We start from the raw sequence: 16,289 nt of genomic DNA, 5'->3' as shown, positions 1-16,289 counted from the left end.
TCCTTTGCATTCCTGCCAAGACATGGTATTATCAGACTTAAATTTTTAGCAATCTGATGGAAATTATTGTATCTGGTTTTGTTTTGCATTTCATTAGTAACTAGTAAGGCTTATCTCCAAATGTTTATTGGCTGTTCACATTGCCATATGTATGAATTGCCTATTTATCTTCTCTACTCACTTTTCTATTTGATTTCTTTTTTTTTTTTGTGGTATGCGGGCCTCTCACTGTTGTGGCCTCTCCTGTTGTGGAGCACAGGCTCTGGACACACAGACTCAGCGGCCATGGCTTACGGGCTAGCCACTCCGCGGCATGTGGGATCTTCCCAGAGCGGGGCACAAACCCATGTCCCCTGCATCGGCAGGCAGACTCTCAACCACTGTGCCACCAGGGAAGCCCTGATTTCTTTTTGATTAATAAAAGTATTATATGTATTCTCTGTTGGAGTCTGCCATATAGCAGATATTTATTCCTAGTCTGTGGCCCATCTTTTTATTTTGTTTCTGATAATTTTTAATATACAGAAGCTGTCAATATTCTCAAACATAGCATTCTTCTCCTTGGTTGTTTGTACTGTCTCTTTCTTTTTACTGATTTATTAAGGTATAATTAACATAGAATATCAGCATTATTTAAAGTGTTTGATGAGTTTTGATATACTAATCTCATGTATATGCTAGTGAAACCATAAGCACAATCAATATAATGAACGTATTCATCACCCTCTAGAATGTTTTCATACCCATTTGTAATCCTGCCTTCCCAATTTTTCCCAGGCAAGTCCCAGGCAGCCCATCTTTCTGTCTTCCATATCCTTACTGATTATCTGTTTCCTTTCTCTGTCAATTATTGAGAGAAGGATGTCGATCTCTGACTTTATTTGTGGATTTGTCTATTTATCTTTTCCATTGTATCAGTTTTTGCTTCAAATATTTTGAAACTCTTATTAGGTGAATACACACTTAAGATTATTCTAGCTTCATGGTGAATTGACCTTCTTATCATTATATAATTGACTCTCTTTATCCTTGCTAATATATATATATATTTTGCTCTAAAGTCCACATAGTCTGATATTTATGTAGCCACTCAGTCTTTCTTTTGATTCATTTTTCATATATATCTTTTTCCATCGTGTTACTTGTAACCATACCTATATCATTGTATTTAAAATGGGTTTCTTATGGACAACATATAGTTGGATCATGTTTTTTATCCAATATGACAGTTTCTACCTTTTATTAATTAATGTGTTTAGATGATTTATATTTAATGTAACTGTTGATATGTTTAAATTTAGGTCTACCTAAATTTAACAAATTTTATTATTTGTTTTCCCTTTTTTATGTTCCTCTTTTACCCCTTCCCTGCCTTCTTTTCAGATTATTTGAAGATTTTTTAATATTTCATTTTAATTGATTTTGGCAGGGGGTTTGACGATACTTCTTTGTGTATCTTTAATTTAATGGTTGCTATTGGGATTATAATATACATAGTTAACTTTTCACAGTTTGCTGAGAATTTATAATTTTACCACTTCAAGTGGAATATAGATATCTAACCACTATAAAGATTTCTCCCCAGTTTATGGTGTAGTGTCATATGTATTACATCTACATATGTTGAAAACTCTGCCAGACATTGTTTTAAGTTTTTATTTCAACCATCAAACTAGTCTGTTATATATATATCTAGATATTAGCTACTTCTGTTGCTCTTTATTTATTCCTTAAGTTCCATACTTTCTTCTGGTATCATTTCTTCTGCCTTGAAGGATAGAACATCTGTTAGAGCAGTTCTGATGGTGATGAATCCTCTACGTTTTTCTTCATCTGAGAACATTTTTATTTTGTCTTCATACTTTTTTTTTTTTTTTTTTTTTGCGGTACGCGGGCCTCTCAGTGTTGTGGCCTCTCCCGGAGACGGAGGCTCAGCGGCCATGGCTTACGGGCCCAGCCGCTCCACGGCGTATGGGATCTTCCCGGACCGGGGCACGAACCCGTGTCCCCTGCATCGGCAGGCAGACTCTCAACCACTGCGCCACCAGGGAAGCCCTTTGTCTTCATTCTTGAAGAATATTTTCACTAAATAAAGAATTCTGGGTTGAAGTTCTTTTCTTTCAGCACTTTAAACTGGCTGCTTCAAAGATTTTTTCTTTGTCTTTGGTTTTCAGCAGTTCGATTAAAAAAAAAATTATCTCATACCTGATGAACTTGAACTGTACTTTTGCTGACTTACATAAGCTGAAAATATAATTATTTTAATAAAATTTTAGGATATCCTTTGGGTACAATTTTTAGGATAAATTCTAGTATTAAACTGAAAAAATGAATCTCTAAATTTTTGAGAGATAGCTGGGACTTATTAAGTAAAATTGTATAGAGCTTCCATTTACCTAAGCTCTAATTTATAGATATCAAAATGACATATTTGATTGTTTCACTTTTGTCTTTTGGCAAAATGAGTAGCTATCATCTTTAAAATAAGCCTCCTTTTAGATATTCCCTCTGAAGCTTAAACTGAGACTATTCTTATAGTATTTCTGCATGTTTACATTATTTTTGTCATGGATTCAAAAAGACAGGCAACTGCCACTATTTAAAAAGATTGTTAGACTTAAAATCAGAAACAATCGTTTAATCCTTTTGAGCGTCAGCTTTCTCATTAATGAAAAGGGGGAGATAGTGTTAGCATTAAATGACTGTGAGAGTTCTTTGAAGAGAAGTCTGAGATTCATAGAAAGCACCGTAGGGAAAACGGCATAACATCAAGTGTTTCTAAGCTGGGACCCAAAGAATGAGGGTGGAGAAATGGAAGGATAGTCATTTGATTATATTTTCAAACTACACATGCTGTGTTTTTTCCTTTCTTTCTCCATACTCTCCCTCCCCCAATAATTTGGCCTATTAGAATCTCAAGAGGAGTAGTGAGTAAGGATAGCATGAATTCTTTAATCCATTCATACTTTCCACACTCCATCCCCAACCATGTTAAGAATTGATCTAATCCAACCATCTGCTTCATTTGACAGGTAAAGAAATCTAAATAAAGAAATCTAAATAAGATGAAATAATCATTTCTTACAACTTGAAATTATGAATCTCTTGGCCTACTTTATGTCTGTATTTGTTTCTATTTATTTATTTAGGCTGCTCTGGGTCTTCCTTGTGGCACGCGGGCTCTAGAGTACACGAGCTCAGTAGTTGCAGCGCACAGGCTTAGTTGCGGTATGTGGTATCTTAGTTCCCCAGCCAAGAATCGAACCTTGGCCTCCTGCATTGGGTGCATGGAGTCTTAACCACTGAACCACCAGGGAAGTCCCTGTATTTGCTTTTAAATGAAGGAATTCTCACTACATGCCAGGCTGTCCTTACATGCCCCTCCTTTATTTGGCAGATGCACATGGTAAAATATTTTCTAAACTATAGTGAAGAGCACTTAATGAAAAACACAGATCTGTTCCAATTTCTCCACCCTCCCAGTTATGTCACAGAAGTAATCACTTTAATATTTTTTAACCTTTGAGTTCTTTTGAATATTACGATAATAACTTGTAATGTAGCTAGTCTGAACTGAGATGTGCTATAATTGTAAAATAGACACCAGATTTTGAAAACTTAGTGTGAAAAGTAATGTGAAATATCTCAGTAAGTTTTATATTGATTACATGTTGAAATGATGCTATTTTGGATATATTCATTTAAATAAAATACATTATTAAAATTAATTTTACCTGTTTCTATTTGCTTTCTTTTTAACATTTTTATTAGAGTATAATTGCTTTACAATCATGTGTCAGTTTCTGCTTTATAACAAAGTGAATCAGTTATACATTCTATTTGCTTTCTTAAAGGTGGCTGTTAGAATTTTTCTTTTTTTAATAAATTTATTTACTTTTATTGATTTATTTTTGGCTGTGTTAGATCTTCATTGCTGAGTGTGGGCTTTCTCTAGTTGCGCCGAGCGGGCGCTACTCTTCGTTGCAGTGAACGGGCTTCTCATTGTGGTGGCTTCTCTCATTGTGGAGCATGGGCTCTAGGCGCGTGGGCTTCAGTAGTTGTGGCCTCACAGGCTCTAGAGCGCAGGCTCAGTAGTTGTGGCGCATGGACTTCGTTGCTCCGTGGCATGTGGGATCTTCCCGGACTGGGGATCAAACCCGTGTCCCCTGCATTGGCAGGCAGATTCTCAACAACTGTGCCACCAGGGAAGCCCCTAGAAAATGTTTAATTATACATGTGGCTTACATTTATTGCTCACATTATATTTCTGTTGGACAGTGTTGCTCTAATTAGTAAGCATATATTTCCCTTAGTTGATGTACCAGGTTTTACTCATGAGATATCTGATCCTAGACTAATTCTCATTCCTTTTTAAAGGACTAGGAAGGTTTTTTTCTGGGAATTCTGAGGATTTTCTTTTTCTTGGTACTCTAAAATTTTACAAGCATACAACTGGATTACAAGTAGGTTTTGTTCATTTTGCTTAAATAAGTTCTTTTAATTTGTGTCACTCTTCAGCTCTGAGAAATTTTCTGGTAATACTTTTTGGATTATTTCTTACCTATTTCTGAATGAGAAAAGGTCTTGTATGATATAAGATCTTGTATTGAGTCTCTGTTTCTCTGTAATTCTCTCTTCTGTTTTCCATCCTGTTGTCTTTTTGGTAGTGGTCCTGAGATAACCTTTTCCTAATCTTTTGACAGTATATTAAGAAATAGGGGGGAGATAGGCAATCATAGTTTTAATTGTCTACAACTCTTTCTTGTTTTCTGTTCTCTTATCATAGAAGCATGTTCTACCTTTATGACTGGTATCTTTTTGAGTATCTGTGAGGTTAAAAATTAGATTTGTTTTTAAATTTTCCTTTTTGCTGACTTATCTCTTTCTTTTTCAGTCAGTGGTTCATTTTGTTCAGGGCAGGCTTCTAGAAGGTGAAGCATATTTTAGATAAGGAGTGTGTGTAACCAAATGTGTAGAAGCAGAAATGCAAAAAGCTTCCTTTGGGAGCAGTGATAATCCTATCTTTGTAGTACTCTGGGCATAATGAGGCAAGGGTCTGAACTGGCATGAATAAAGTGAGAACTGAAAGAAAAGAACTGAGTAATTATGCAAGAAAAATAAGTGTAATTGGGAACTGATTTCTCCACTTTAAAAACTCCCACACCACCCTCTTATTGAACTCATTGTATCCTTCCTTGTAATATTACTATATGTATATGTCTTTCTTAATAAATTGTGACTCTTCGAGGCAGGGATTGTATCTTACTCATTCAATTTTTTTTTAGGTATTTATTGATCAACCACTGTTCCAAGTACTGGGATAAAGCAGTCAGCAAAGACAGAAAATCCCAGCCCTCAGGAGCACTTAATATACTTGCTTTTATCTTTCATAGTGCTTAGGATTTCACAATGCTAGGGATTCCCAAGGTTAAATTTATTATTTAACCCACCTTTATTTTTTATTTATTTATTTAATTAATTTATTATTTATCTGGCTGTGCCAGGTCTTAGTTGTAGCACGCAGGATCTTCGTTGCGGCATGTGGGATCTTTACTTGCAGCATGCAGGATCTTTAGTTGTGGAATGTGGGATCTAGTTCCCTGACCAGGGATCAAACCCTTTCCCCCTGCATTGGGCACGGAGTCTTAGCTGCTGGACCACCACGGAAATCCCTTAACCCACCTTTAAAAAGTAATATTAAGATGGTCTATTTATCTGTTTAGGTGTGTTGCAAAATGTCTTCTGATATTAAAGTCTTCTCTCTTTAACTTTATACAAAAAATTATTATGCATTCAGATTAAACTAATATCCCTTACCTTATTTAGAGGTAATATATATCATTTTGATGTAATGGAAAAGAGCATCACCTTGGGAAGAGTCCAGGGTTCTAGTTTGGCTCTACTGTTGAATAGGTTTGCACATGAACTTTTACCCTCTTTATCTCAGAGCTTCATATTCTCATATATAAAATAAAAGGTTGGTATCTTTTAGCACTGACACTTTGTGGGACAAAATTTTCATTTCTATGGACTTTGAATAATGTTGTGGCTAAACCATCTAGTACATTTAATTGAATGATTGGAAACAAAACTGAGAGCTGTCATTTCATATGTTTCACCTGAGTTATAATCAGTGACTAAGTATTGTTTTTTTCTCTTTTACAGACTTGGGTCTGGATCAATATACAATAAAACGCTTTGATGGAAAGGTGAGTGAACTATGATACAACGTATATATCCTGTTGTTTACTAAGAAGATTTTTAAGTTCCTCTAGAATTATTTGTGAGAAATTTCTGAATACCTGTTTGTCTTATCAAAAAAGTTTGTTGTTTAGATTGGGAGGCCTGTAAGTGCCTTCAGTGCTTCTACAGAAAAAAATCAAGCAGAAGGCTCTTCTGTGTTTTTCCGTGTAGGGTAATACTGATGGGTTACCCGCTGTATATATTAAGGGCTAATTCAGTGTATGTTGACATTTGAATTTTAATTCAATAGCCATTATAAAGGTTAACAAGCCCCCCAATATTACATTTACATTTCTTATAAAAACACCTATCTGATTTGACCTTCCTTAGGCTTTGATAGTATATAGCAATAATCCTAACTAGAAAATTACAGAAGTCCTTACAGCTTTATAACAATTATGAAGAGCACCCCAAATTGCATATAAATTTGCATTATACTTACTTTCAATTCTTTATTTTATGCCTGAATAAATCATATAATAAATCATTTAGTATAGAAAATAAAACTTTCAATTTTATTATCTCAAAACAGTCAGTTAAACATGTTTACCCCTTTCAGGCTGAATTCCCCGAAAAGAAAAAGAAAATATTACACAGGGTCAGAAAGAAAAGTAAAAGGTCAATTTTAAAGAGGAGGAAGAAAGCGCAGAAGGAAGGAGAGCGAGTCAGAGATGGCTCTACAAAGCTTAAAGAGAAGGAAATCAGAAGGAAAATCATGAAGTGGCTGGAAAAGGCAGGATTACAAACAAGGGTCTAGGTGGGTGGGTAGAAGTCAGGGTTAGTAGAAACTGATCTTGCAGGAATGTGTCAATCCTGCATCCTTATGTAAAACTACATGTACTGGTAAGGTGAAGATATAAGTGCTAAGGTCTTTTGCACAAGTAGAAGGAATGAGTGGCTGCCTTAAGAGCTGCGAGATCTCAGCCAAGGCTTCCAGCCTAAAAATTACCTTTTCTATTCAGGTGGCACCATGCCTCCATCTGTGGGTATCCTCTTTTTAAAGTCACATATTCTAAAAGAAAGGAAGAACAAAAAGAAAGGGCATTTAGATGTTAGGAGATCCAGGTTTAGAGTCCTGGCTCTGCTTTGGTGCAGACCAATCTTCTCTCTGATCCTTGGTGCCTCTGCTTTATGTATGATAAAATACCTTATCCATGTGAGGGGTTGCTGCAGACATTGACGTCAGGGTCTGATTTCAGAGTCTTTGGCAGGTTAGGTCCCTGTCTTATCTGTCTTTATGTCACTCAGAGTCCAGAGCATGCCTGGCACATAAGAGGTAATCAATAAATGTTTGATGACTTGGAAAAAAATCAGTCACATATTTCTTGGAGGTATGACTCATTATACCACTAATATCTTATTGCAAAATCAATTTTACAGATCACTTTTTTTTTTTTTGGCTACTGAAGGAATCCAGAGTAGCATGAGAATTTAGTCCTCTCTCATAAACCTGAAAACATGTAAGGAAGTTGAATATGTGCAAGTTAAACAGCAATTTTACATGTTAAAAGGGGAATTTCCATTCCTAGAGAGCTCCCGAATATAAAAGTCCTAATGGTAACTCATGTTTCATATGTGCTGTTTAATTTTTTCCTGTTTTGGCCAGTACCTGTCCACTTGATCCTAAAAATTTGCAACTTTTGGCATGACTGATGAGCTCCACGTTTGTTTCAATTGTATTAAATTTATGAGCTCTACATTTCTTATCATTTGTGCCATTTGCATTTTTTTTGATTTCCACTCATTTTTATGAAATAGCAAGAGTAAAATGCAGTAAAACATTAAAGTATTTGTGTACCCATCTTGCTATGGAAACAGAAATGGCAGTGCTTCTATGTTTGGAAGGCAATCTTAGCAGATTATAGTTGCAAGTGTTTATGCACTGAAGCATAAAATTCTGAAATCAGAGTAGGAAAGGCAAGATTTAAGGATATTAATGTATAATCTTTGAAAGTATGACCTACATGAAAGTCAGGCATATGAAAGTTGACTTCATCCAGGGGAATGGGTTCTGAAAGCAAATAGAGGAATGGGATACTTATATAAGGAGGTATAAAACTGAGCCAGTGACCCTGAGCCAGATAGCTTGTTCCCCTAGCAGAGTGCACAGATTTCCCTTTCATCCATGTTGTAATATGCATGTTTAATTCCTTTGCCAGGTTCTTCATTTAAGTCCTGTATTAATTTCTATCAAATATATTATTAAGGTTTTGTTTTGGAGTGAAGGTTATGTTTCCTAAATAGGATTCTTAAACTTAGTTCTCTAGTTTATATCTTTATGAATTGCCTTTTATTTCATATGAAGTCTAAGAAAGTAGTTTCTATACTGTTCTTATATCTTATATAATGAAGAGTACAAATTTCATTCAGTGTTTAATCAGTTTAGTAGTTTTTCCAGGGATTTTTGCCATGCATCAAGTTCTTCACTCGATAATTATAAGAATCAATGCTTATTCAACTGTCGATCTTATTTTCCTTTGGATCTTCATGACTCTTTTGTTTTCCCAATGAGAAAATCTCAATTCTTGAGTAGCAGTTTCCAGAGCATATAACTCCTAAGATAATATCCTGTTGAAAAAACAGATGTACATGGTAATTATAGTAAATTTCATGCATGATGATTAGAAATTAGTAGAAAGTTAACACCCTTGAGGAATTTCCTTTCAAACTTACTTTGATTTTTTTAATGGATAATTTTCTTTTTCTCTCGCTCTCTTTTTTTAAACTTGGAAGATGAACTAGTTATAAATTGCTTAGAGAAATATTTATTCTCATCCTCTTATTCCCCCGTTGTTTTAACATTAGGCACACCATTTAATTAAGTCCATCATTTGACCAGTAAGAAACACTAGCTTATTTTATTGCCTTCTAGTTGAATTGTACTTTAATGCTTTTGTCATTGAAAGCAAGAACAAATGTAGAAGTAGTATCATCTTCCTGGGGTGTTTTCTCATTTGTACTTGAATTTCATACAAACTCCAGATACAAAATAGAAAAGAATGGCCCAACTGATATTGACAAATAATTGAACAGTTATTTCTTACTTTGATACTTGTCGTCTTTTCTCCTATTCTTTTTGACTAGAAAATTCTCAAGAAGTAAATGAAACATTCCTGTTTCAACTGATAGTCTGTGAAACTGAATTTGATTAAGCAGCTGTTGAATTTGGGGGAAGATCTTTTTCCAGAGCTTATCACTGCCTTATGTTAATGTATGCTAATCCTTTAAGGATGCTTAGCAATTTCCTTTGTAGAAAAGTCTTGCAGTACCTCGTTATTGGCACTTGCATCATTTATGCATTTCACTATCTACCATCTACTAACACAGGCGTATTTCAATATAAAGAAGCTATAGTCAGTGACCTTTGGTTTTAAGAATATATTTTGTAGTTAAATGATATTTGTAAAAATATTCAGACTATGTTTAAAAGTTTAAAAACTTCAAAGCTTGAAAGAGTTCAGATTTTCTATTAGAGGATATTTGAAAATTATTATAAATAGAGTGTTAGCACTAGTATATAGATGGTAATACAAAATATGGTCTGGCTTTTGTTTTAGGGTAATATATCACAGATTTTTTAGAAATGCACTCTCTCCCTACATTGTCCATGCATTCTCCTTATGATTTGTTAATGCAGTTATTCATGAATTTTGGATTATTTCTTTAATGAAAACTATATTTTTTCCTGAGTTTAATTTTTTATCATCCAATAATTGGTCTATAATACAAAGCACCATTTCTAAGTGGAGCCTGTATTTTACATAATCGTCAAATATTTGTTCATTTAATCAGTTAATTGCTGTCCCGTATTGGTGTGGTTTATCCCAAGTGGTTTATACCCTTCATTATCCTGTTTCTCTTACTTCTCCTTTTTTTCCTCAGCATACCAAATATAGAAATTATGGTTTGTATTTTCTGTTCCTATCGCCTATAATAGACAACTTTCTCCATCTCAAACCCTACCTTTTTTTTTTAAGTTACAGTAGAAAACTGCATGGTCTGGGTAAAATTGTTTCTAAGCAAAGAATACCAGTATTCCAGAGCTTTGATGTAGTCCTCTTCTCTCTTCTAAAAACTTTAAAGTTCATACTCTTCTCTTTTTTTTAATTTTTTTTTTATTTTTTCATACTCTTCTTTTAAGTAACAGTGAATCGCCCACTGAAACTAATTGTCCATCATTATCATTCCACCATGTATTTCTTTTTTTGGAAAATAGATTTTTTATTCTTTCCTTTCTATGAAGTTGCCTTTTTACCTAACCTCTCCCTGAACATTTCAGAAGTCCTGACTCTGGAATGAATTTTTTCATTATTTGTAATTACAGTCCTCTTAGGATCTCTCCTAATTTGGGAGAAAGAATTAACATGTGTTTTATTCCCATCTCCTTTATGATACTTAAAAGAATGTTTGTATACATGGAACAGGAAAACAATTTAAATCAAATTAAGATGAAATGGCCACATTGAGGTGAAAGAGATAAAAGTATGGTCAAAGTCTAGAAAAGGAAATACCAATTACAGTGTTTATAATAGAAAAGATATGCAGAAAAAAAGATGGAGCTGTAGTTAAAAAGCAAAGCTTTAATATAACAAAATGCTTTTAATTGCTTACTAGGTAAAAGTTCTTTTAAAAATATTGGTAAATGAAGTTTAAAATTCCATTCTCTTTAAGGGAAAGTCGTGGTTCCCCAAGGGGAGTGTGGACACATTTTGTTTTCCTGTAATGTAATACTCTTAACGCTTTATTTGAGTTGTGATTATTTACTTCATATCACAGATAAAATATGAGTCTGGAATAAGGTCTAGTATTACTATTACTCCTTGACATGTATAGTAAGTTATGTGAGGGATTTCCTGTCTTCTAAGAGTAAATTGTATTGCGGATCAAACAAATGTAAATTGGGGGGGTGTTGCTGAAATTCTTATAGGATAGAGTTTGGTGAATCTTCACATTTATTTGAATTGCTTTAATTTTGCTCAAATTTTTATAGCAGGATTGATGTTCTTATGAATTCTGCATTGTTAATTGGGCACATCTCCCTCACTCTTTCTTTTGGTTTCCAGAGACTTGAAACCAGTCAATTCTAAATTCTTGGTGAATTGATGTATTTATTCAGGTCTTTCTATTGATAAATGTGAATGTATAGGCAGAATTTTTTTATTTTTGCTCCATGTCTTTTTGATCCATGTTTCCATTTGCCCTAAAAAGTGTAACAGATTCTAAGAGGATAAAGTATTTCAGTTCTTCGAGTGCTGAAGTTCTCCACAAATATTTTCATAATTATATATTATTTTAGGGGTGATAATTGAGCCCTTTTAAAAAACGCCATTAACATATCCACTCATTGGTTGTCAGTGGTTTATTTTTCCAGTTGAAAGTAAAATCTAAATGAAAAATGCTTGACTCTATTTGTCTCTTGAGGGAACTATTACTACTACTAATCATAATAATATGGAAAAGAAGAATAGTTGAAGTTTTTTGAGTGTTTATAATATGCCAAACACTGTTCTAAGTGTTTATACATAATTATTCTAATCCACACAGCCACTCTTTTAGATAGCTTACTATTTTCATTATTTTACAAATAAGATACTAAAGTACATAAAAGTTAAGTAACTTTTTTTTTTTTTTGACCTAAGATCATACAGTTAGTAAGTGGTGGAGCCAAGATTCCAAATTGGTAGTCTGGCTCTAGAGTTCACCATCTTAAGGACTATGCTATATCACCTTTCATATAGCTAAGCTACTTGTCTGTATGATCTATTTGTAAATAGAAATTTCTCATCAAATATTTCTTTTATTTTACTAACTTAATGCTATTTGTGCGAGAAAGAACTTGCTATTTCACGTTGTTTTTGGTAAGAGTATTGAAGTTAATTTTTTCTGCTTTGATGAAGTATAGCTAGAAGCCAATATTAACCTGAGAAACCACATAGTGTTTGATTTTAAAGGAAGAAAACAAGAGATATACAAATTATAATGCCTGAATTTAGAAATTAGAATTTCAACTTCACTGTTATTTGCACCATTGTTTTCTCATATGCCATGAACACCACTTGCATTTTGAAAATGCTGTCGTTTTTTCTTTTTTTTTTTAATCGAAGGCATCACTCTTAAGGTGATAACTGTCATCTGTATTTCGAAAACTGGATCCTGGCTCATTGTAGTCAAGATAGCAGAGAAAATAGTATTTCTGTTACAAACTAAACTATTTACTCTTTCAAATACTGATTGGTTGTGTGTTAAATGTAGAATAATTTGAATAGAGCTACTCATTATAGTTAGTCTTTAGACAAGCAAAAGTTTAAAATGTAATTACATTACCAAAATGAAATCAAGTACAGATTCAGCATTTCAGAAAATCCTTTGACACCTGTTGTAATTTCTTGTTTTATTTTTAGTCTCAAATTTTTTTGTCTCCCTTCTTTCCCATCCAAAGTTCTTTAAATTATTTTAAAACCATTTTCTCACTTTTCTCTCTTCTTACAAATTAGCAATTTTAGTTCTCTTTAATACACTGCAGTCCTCAGAAAATCTGGTTTTGGTGTCTGAAATATTTTGCAAGGGATTTCCAATTTGAGCATCTAAGTATTTGACAAGCTACATGTAAACAGTTAGTAGATGTAAGTATTCTGCATCGAATATGAAAAATACAAAATTATGGATTGCTGTACTTGTTAGTGTATAATAGCGCAGGATGAGAGAATGTGGTTTTAGATATAGACAATCCTGTATTCAGATATGGACACTGCCACATACTTGATGGGTAACCTTGGGCAAGAGACCACTTAACGTCTGAGTGTTAATTATCTTCTGTAACTATAAAATCAGGACAATAAGCAAAGTATCTGGCTCTACAAATTATAGCTATTTTGCATGACTTTCAGCCCTTTACTCAACTTATGAAAGGAGTTAGCTGCTATCATGTATGTTGTCTTCTTTCTCGGTTTGTATGAAATGCTATAGAAAAGCATGTGCTCTTCATAATTGCTCTCTCCGTTGTTCTTTCCTTTCCAGTTAAATCAGCTATAAAAATCTCCTTGTGCTATCTCTGTAATGAGCAATTGGCCGGGATTAAAAGGCTAGTCTATGAACTGAAGAGAGACCTCTGGTTTGATTTCTCATATCTGAGCTGTTCTGTGTTCACAGTGATTCATCTCATCACAGTGCTGTAAAATCCTTTGGGTCTCTGTCACATCAGTCCTAGCCTTAGGCTTGTAAATTGTCAATAGCATATATTTTTCAGTCAAGAACTTTTATCATGCTACTAAGGTTGGTTTGAGAAGTATGATAAGTTCAGGTCAAATTTTATTTCACAGCCAGTGAAGTTTATTTGTTGAAAAAGAATCTTTAAAGCCATTTGATATATGAAGGTACTTTGGAGTGGTACCCAGCTGAATTAGGTAACTTAAACTGCTTCAACAGTGCCAGCCTTCATGATGGCTGGCTTTTTGTTACTAACATGAATAGTACTTTATTTAGTGCAACATAATTATGCAAGAGACCTGTTTCTAAGTAGTCATTCTGAACTCTTCCTTAGAGTAGTTATTAATCCTCTAAACTCATCTGAGTTTGGTTGCCTATATGTTAAATATAGGTGGTAAAGCAATGAATTCACCATGAAGTTAAAAAATAGTATATCATGAAATGATAGTGAGATACCCTTAAAGGAAACCTTAATTAAAGAAATGGTTTCACTACCCATGGAAGAACGTTAAGTGTTTGCTTTCCCTTTTCTTTAAGAAATAGGTAATTATTCATGTGTTTTCTTTTTATAGTAATGTGAAGTTTTCCTGTAATTGTATGTTTTATTTCGGCGAGGTTAGGAATTGAGTTATTAGGGTTTTTGTTTTGTTTTGTCTTACTGTACCTAGCAGATAATATATAAAATATTTTTATATATTCCTCATTTCCTGTTTCGGGTGTTCAGTGATTTTATTCCAAATCACATTTGGTCCTTTAAATGTTATGATAGTTTGTGATATAAATATATTTGATTTGGGAGTTTTTGTTCATATAATCAAACATATGTTATTTTTTTTTTCTTTTTCTCATCTTCTGATCAGGATTTCTGGCAGGTACTGACTCAGCAGCATGTGCCTTAAATTAATTAATGTTTCAAAACCCATAGTAACGCTTCAGGGACAAAGGTTCAGTGCATGTTCATGTCCTTTCCCTGCTCCCTTGAGAATGATTCAGTTCCTGTCACTTTAAATTAACAAATCTTTAATATGACAATTCAAACACTGCACAAGTCCTTGAGAATATAGTACCTAACGTAATTTAAAAGGAAGTTTTAACATTATGTGTCACACCAAAGGTCAAGAAACTGTTTTAATCATTGTATAATGGGTACTCAGTTACTTGGGTCATTTAAATAGTCTTAGTAGAGATGCCATGTTCCTAGTTGAACTGTAGCAGGGATGGTGAGACAACAGTAACTTCAAGTGAAAAATTAGTAGTTTTTTTTTTCTTTTGAAATTTCTTAAATAATAAATACAGATAAGCAGTTGCTTAGTTGTACTTTGCTCAATAAAATGACTTAAGGGGAAACAGATGGAACATTTAGAAAGACTTCATTATTTTGCTTTTTTGAGCTAATCAACAACTTTAAATGGAAAAGCAGCAAATACATGGAGAAAATCATAAAAAAGAATATATAGATTGTAGGCTGACAAAGGAGAATTTCAAGGACACGCCTAAGAAGTACTTTTCAAATTGATCTTTGAAGGCTTAGACTTCTTAATTATAGTTTATAAACGATTAAAATGTATTCAAAATATATTCATTAAAAAACATTACTCTTGCATTTCTTAATAAAAATATAAACTAAGCTTAATTAGAACATCCTTTGGTTTAAAATAATTAATTAATGAAGGTCACAAGGTGCTGTTTATTTTTATACATTGCATTCTGAAACAAACCAACAAATATTTAAATTACTATATCAGAATAATTTATTGATAATCCCATTATCAATGTTTCTAATCCTGGAGATTTTGTTTTAGAATAGCTGTGGCACAGCCATCATGCAGAGTGCTAAGGAGTGTAAATCAAATGAGGTGTTAACACCTGTATCGAGGACAGCCACTTCCAGTTCTCTGTTTATGGCAGGACAGTTTGTAGGAGGCAGCTAAAAATTCTTCCTCTCCTTTGATAATTGTGTGGTTTAAGGCTTAGAGATTTAAAGACTTGTCTCACTTAGGTGTCCTTACTAGACAATGAGGAGAAGAGAAAAGAGGTAGGAATTGGTAAGAACTTGAAAGTCTCCAGAACCTGCAGCATTGAGTAGTCAACCTCTGTAGTTGACAAAGAGCATCAGTCTTCTTTAAACTTTGACTATTGAAGGTAGTATCCTTTGTTGATCAAGGATTCAGAATCAAGTTTTATTGTATTCTTAAGGATATCTTATTAATAAGCTTTTTATATTATATATAAAATAATTATATTTTATATTAAAAATAATAAACTCTTTTTCTTAGAATAGGTAGTGGAGGAATTGTTTATACTGGGTTCTATAAATATCACTCATTTTGGTGACACTAGTATAAATTGTTTAAGCTTCCAAAGGTCAATGAGCAGTTACTTTATACAAGAGGACTTCCTTGCTTGCTTCCTTACAGGAATTTGTCCTTTGCATGCTAAGTTCCTATTGCCTGTGGAGAGGCTGGAATCATTTTGTTTTTCTGGTAGCATAGTATGAGTGCTGTTCTTCAGATGCAGCTTATGAATGTTGTCAGTACTTATTATATTGCTGTGAGGAGTATCCATAATGTCTCTTTCCAGTCTCTGAGTTCCACCACTACTAAAGTCTGTTGATTTAACCCATGTGCTTGATTTTTCATCTTGAACAGAGAAACAATAATATAATCGTTAAGTGCTCCCAAGGAGGGTATAGTTTACTTGGCTGTCCCAAATATTAAGACTTCTATTAAGATGTCTTTAAATACATTTTTATTTTAGATTCTGTTGTGTTTGAATTTGGGATCATCTGTGAACCCATTTGATTTATCATTGTTGATTTGAAAGCATAAACATGACTAACC

The 16,289-nt window shown here is 33.6% G+C and overlaps 1 protein-coding gene across 2 annotated transcripts in view; it reads left to right on the top strand.

The window, feature by feature from the left end:
* The window catches only part of MICU1 (mitochondrial calcium uptake 1), a 282,852-nt gene that overhangs the window by 73,597 nt on the left and 192,966 nt on the right, over positions 1-16,289 (top strand). For both annotated transcript variants that reach the window (XM_032608291.1, XM_032608292.1), the window contains exon 5: positions 6,166-6,209. In XM_032608291.1, the coding sequence (XP_032464182.1) occupies positions 6,166-6,209 (44 nt within the window). The remainder of the gene's footprint in view (positions 1-6,165; positions 6,210-16,289) is intronic.

This window comes from Phocoena sinus, chromosome 16, assembly GCF_008692025.1.
Source record: "Phocoena sinus isolate mPhoSin1 chromosome 16, mPhoSin1.pri, whole genome shotgun sequence".
Taxonomy (NCBI): domain Eukaryota; kingdom Metazoa; phylum Chordata; class Mammalia; order Artiodactyla; family Phocoenidae; genus Phocoena; species Phocoena sinus.
The sequence above is the reverse complement of the archived record's forward strand: the minus strand, read 5'-3'. Positions and strand labels throughout refer to the sequence as shown.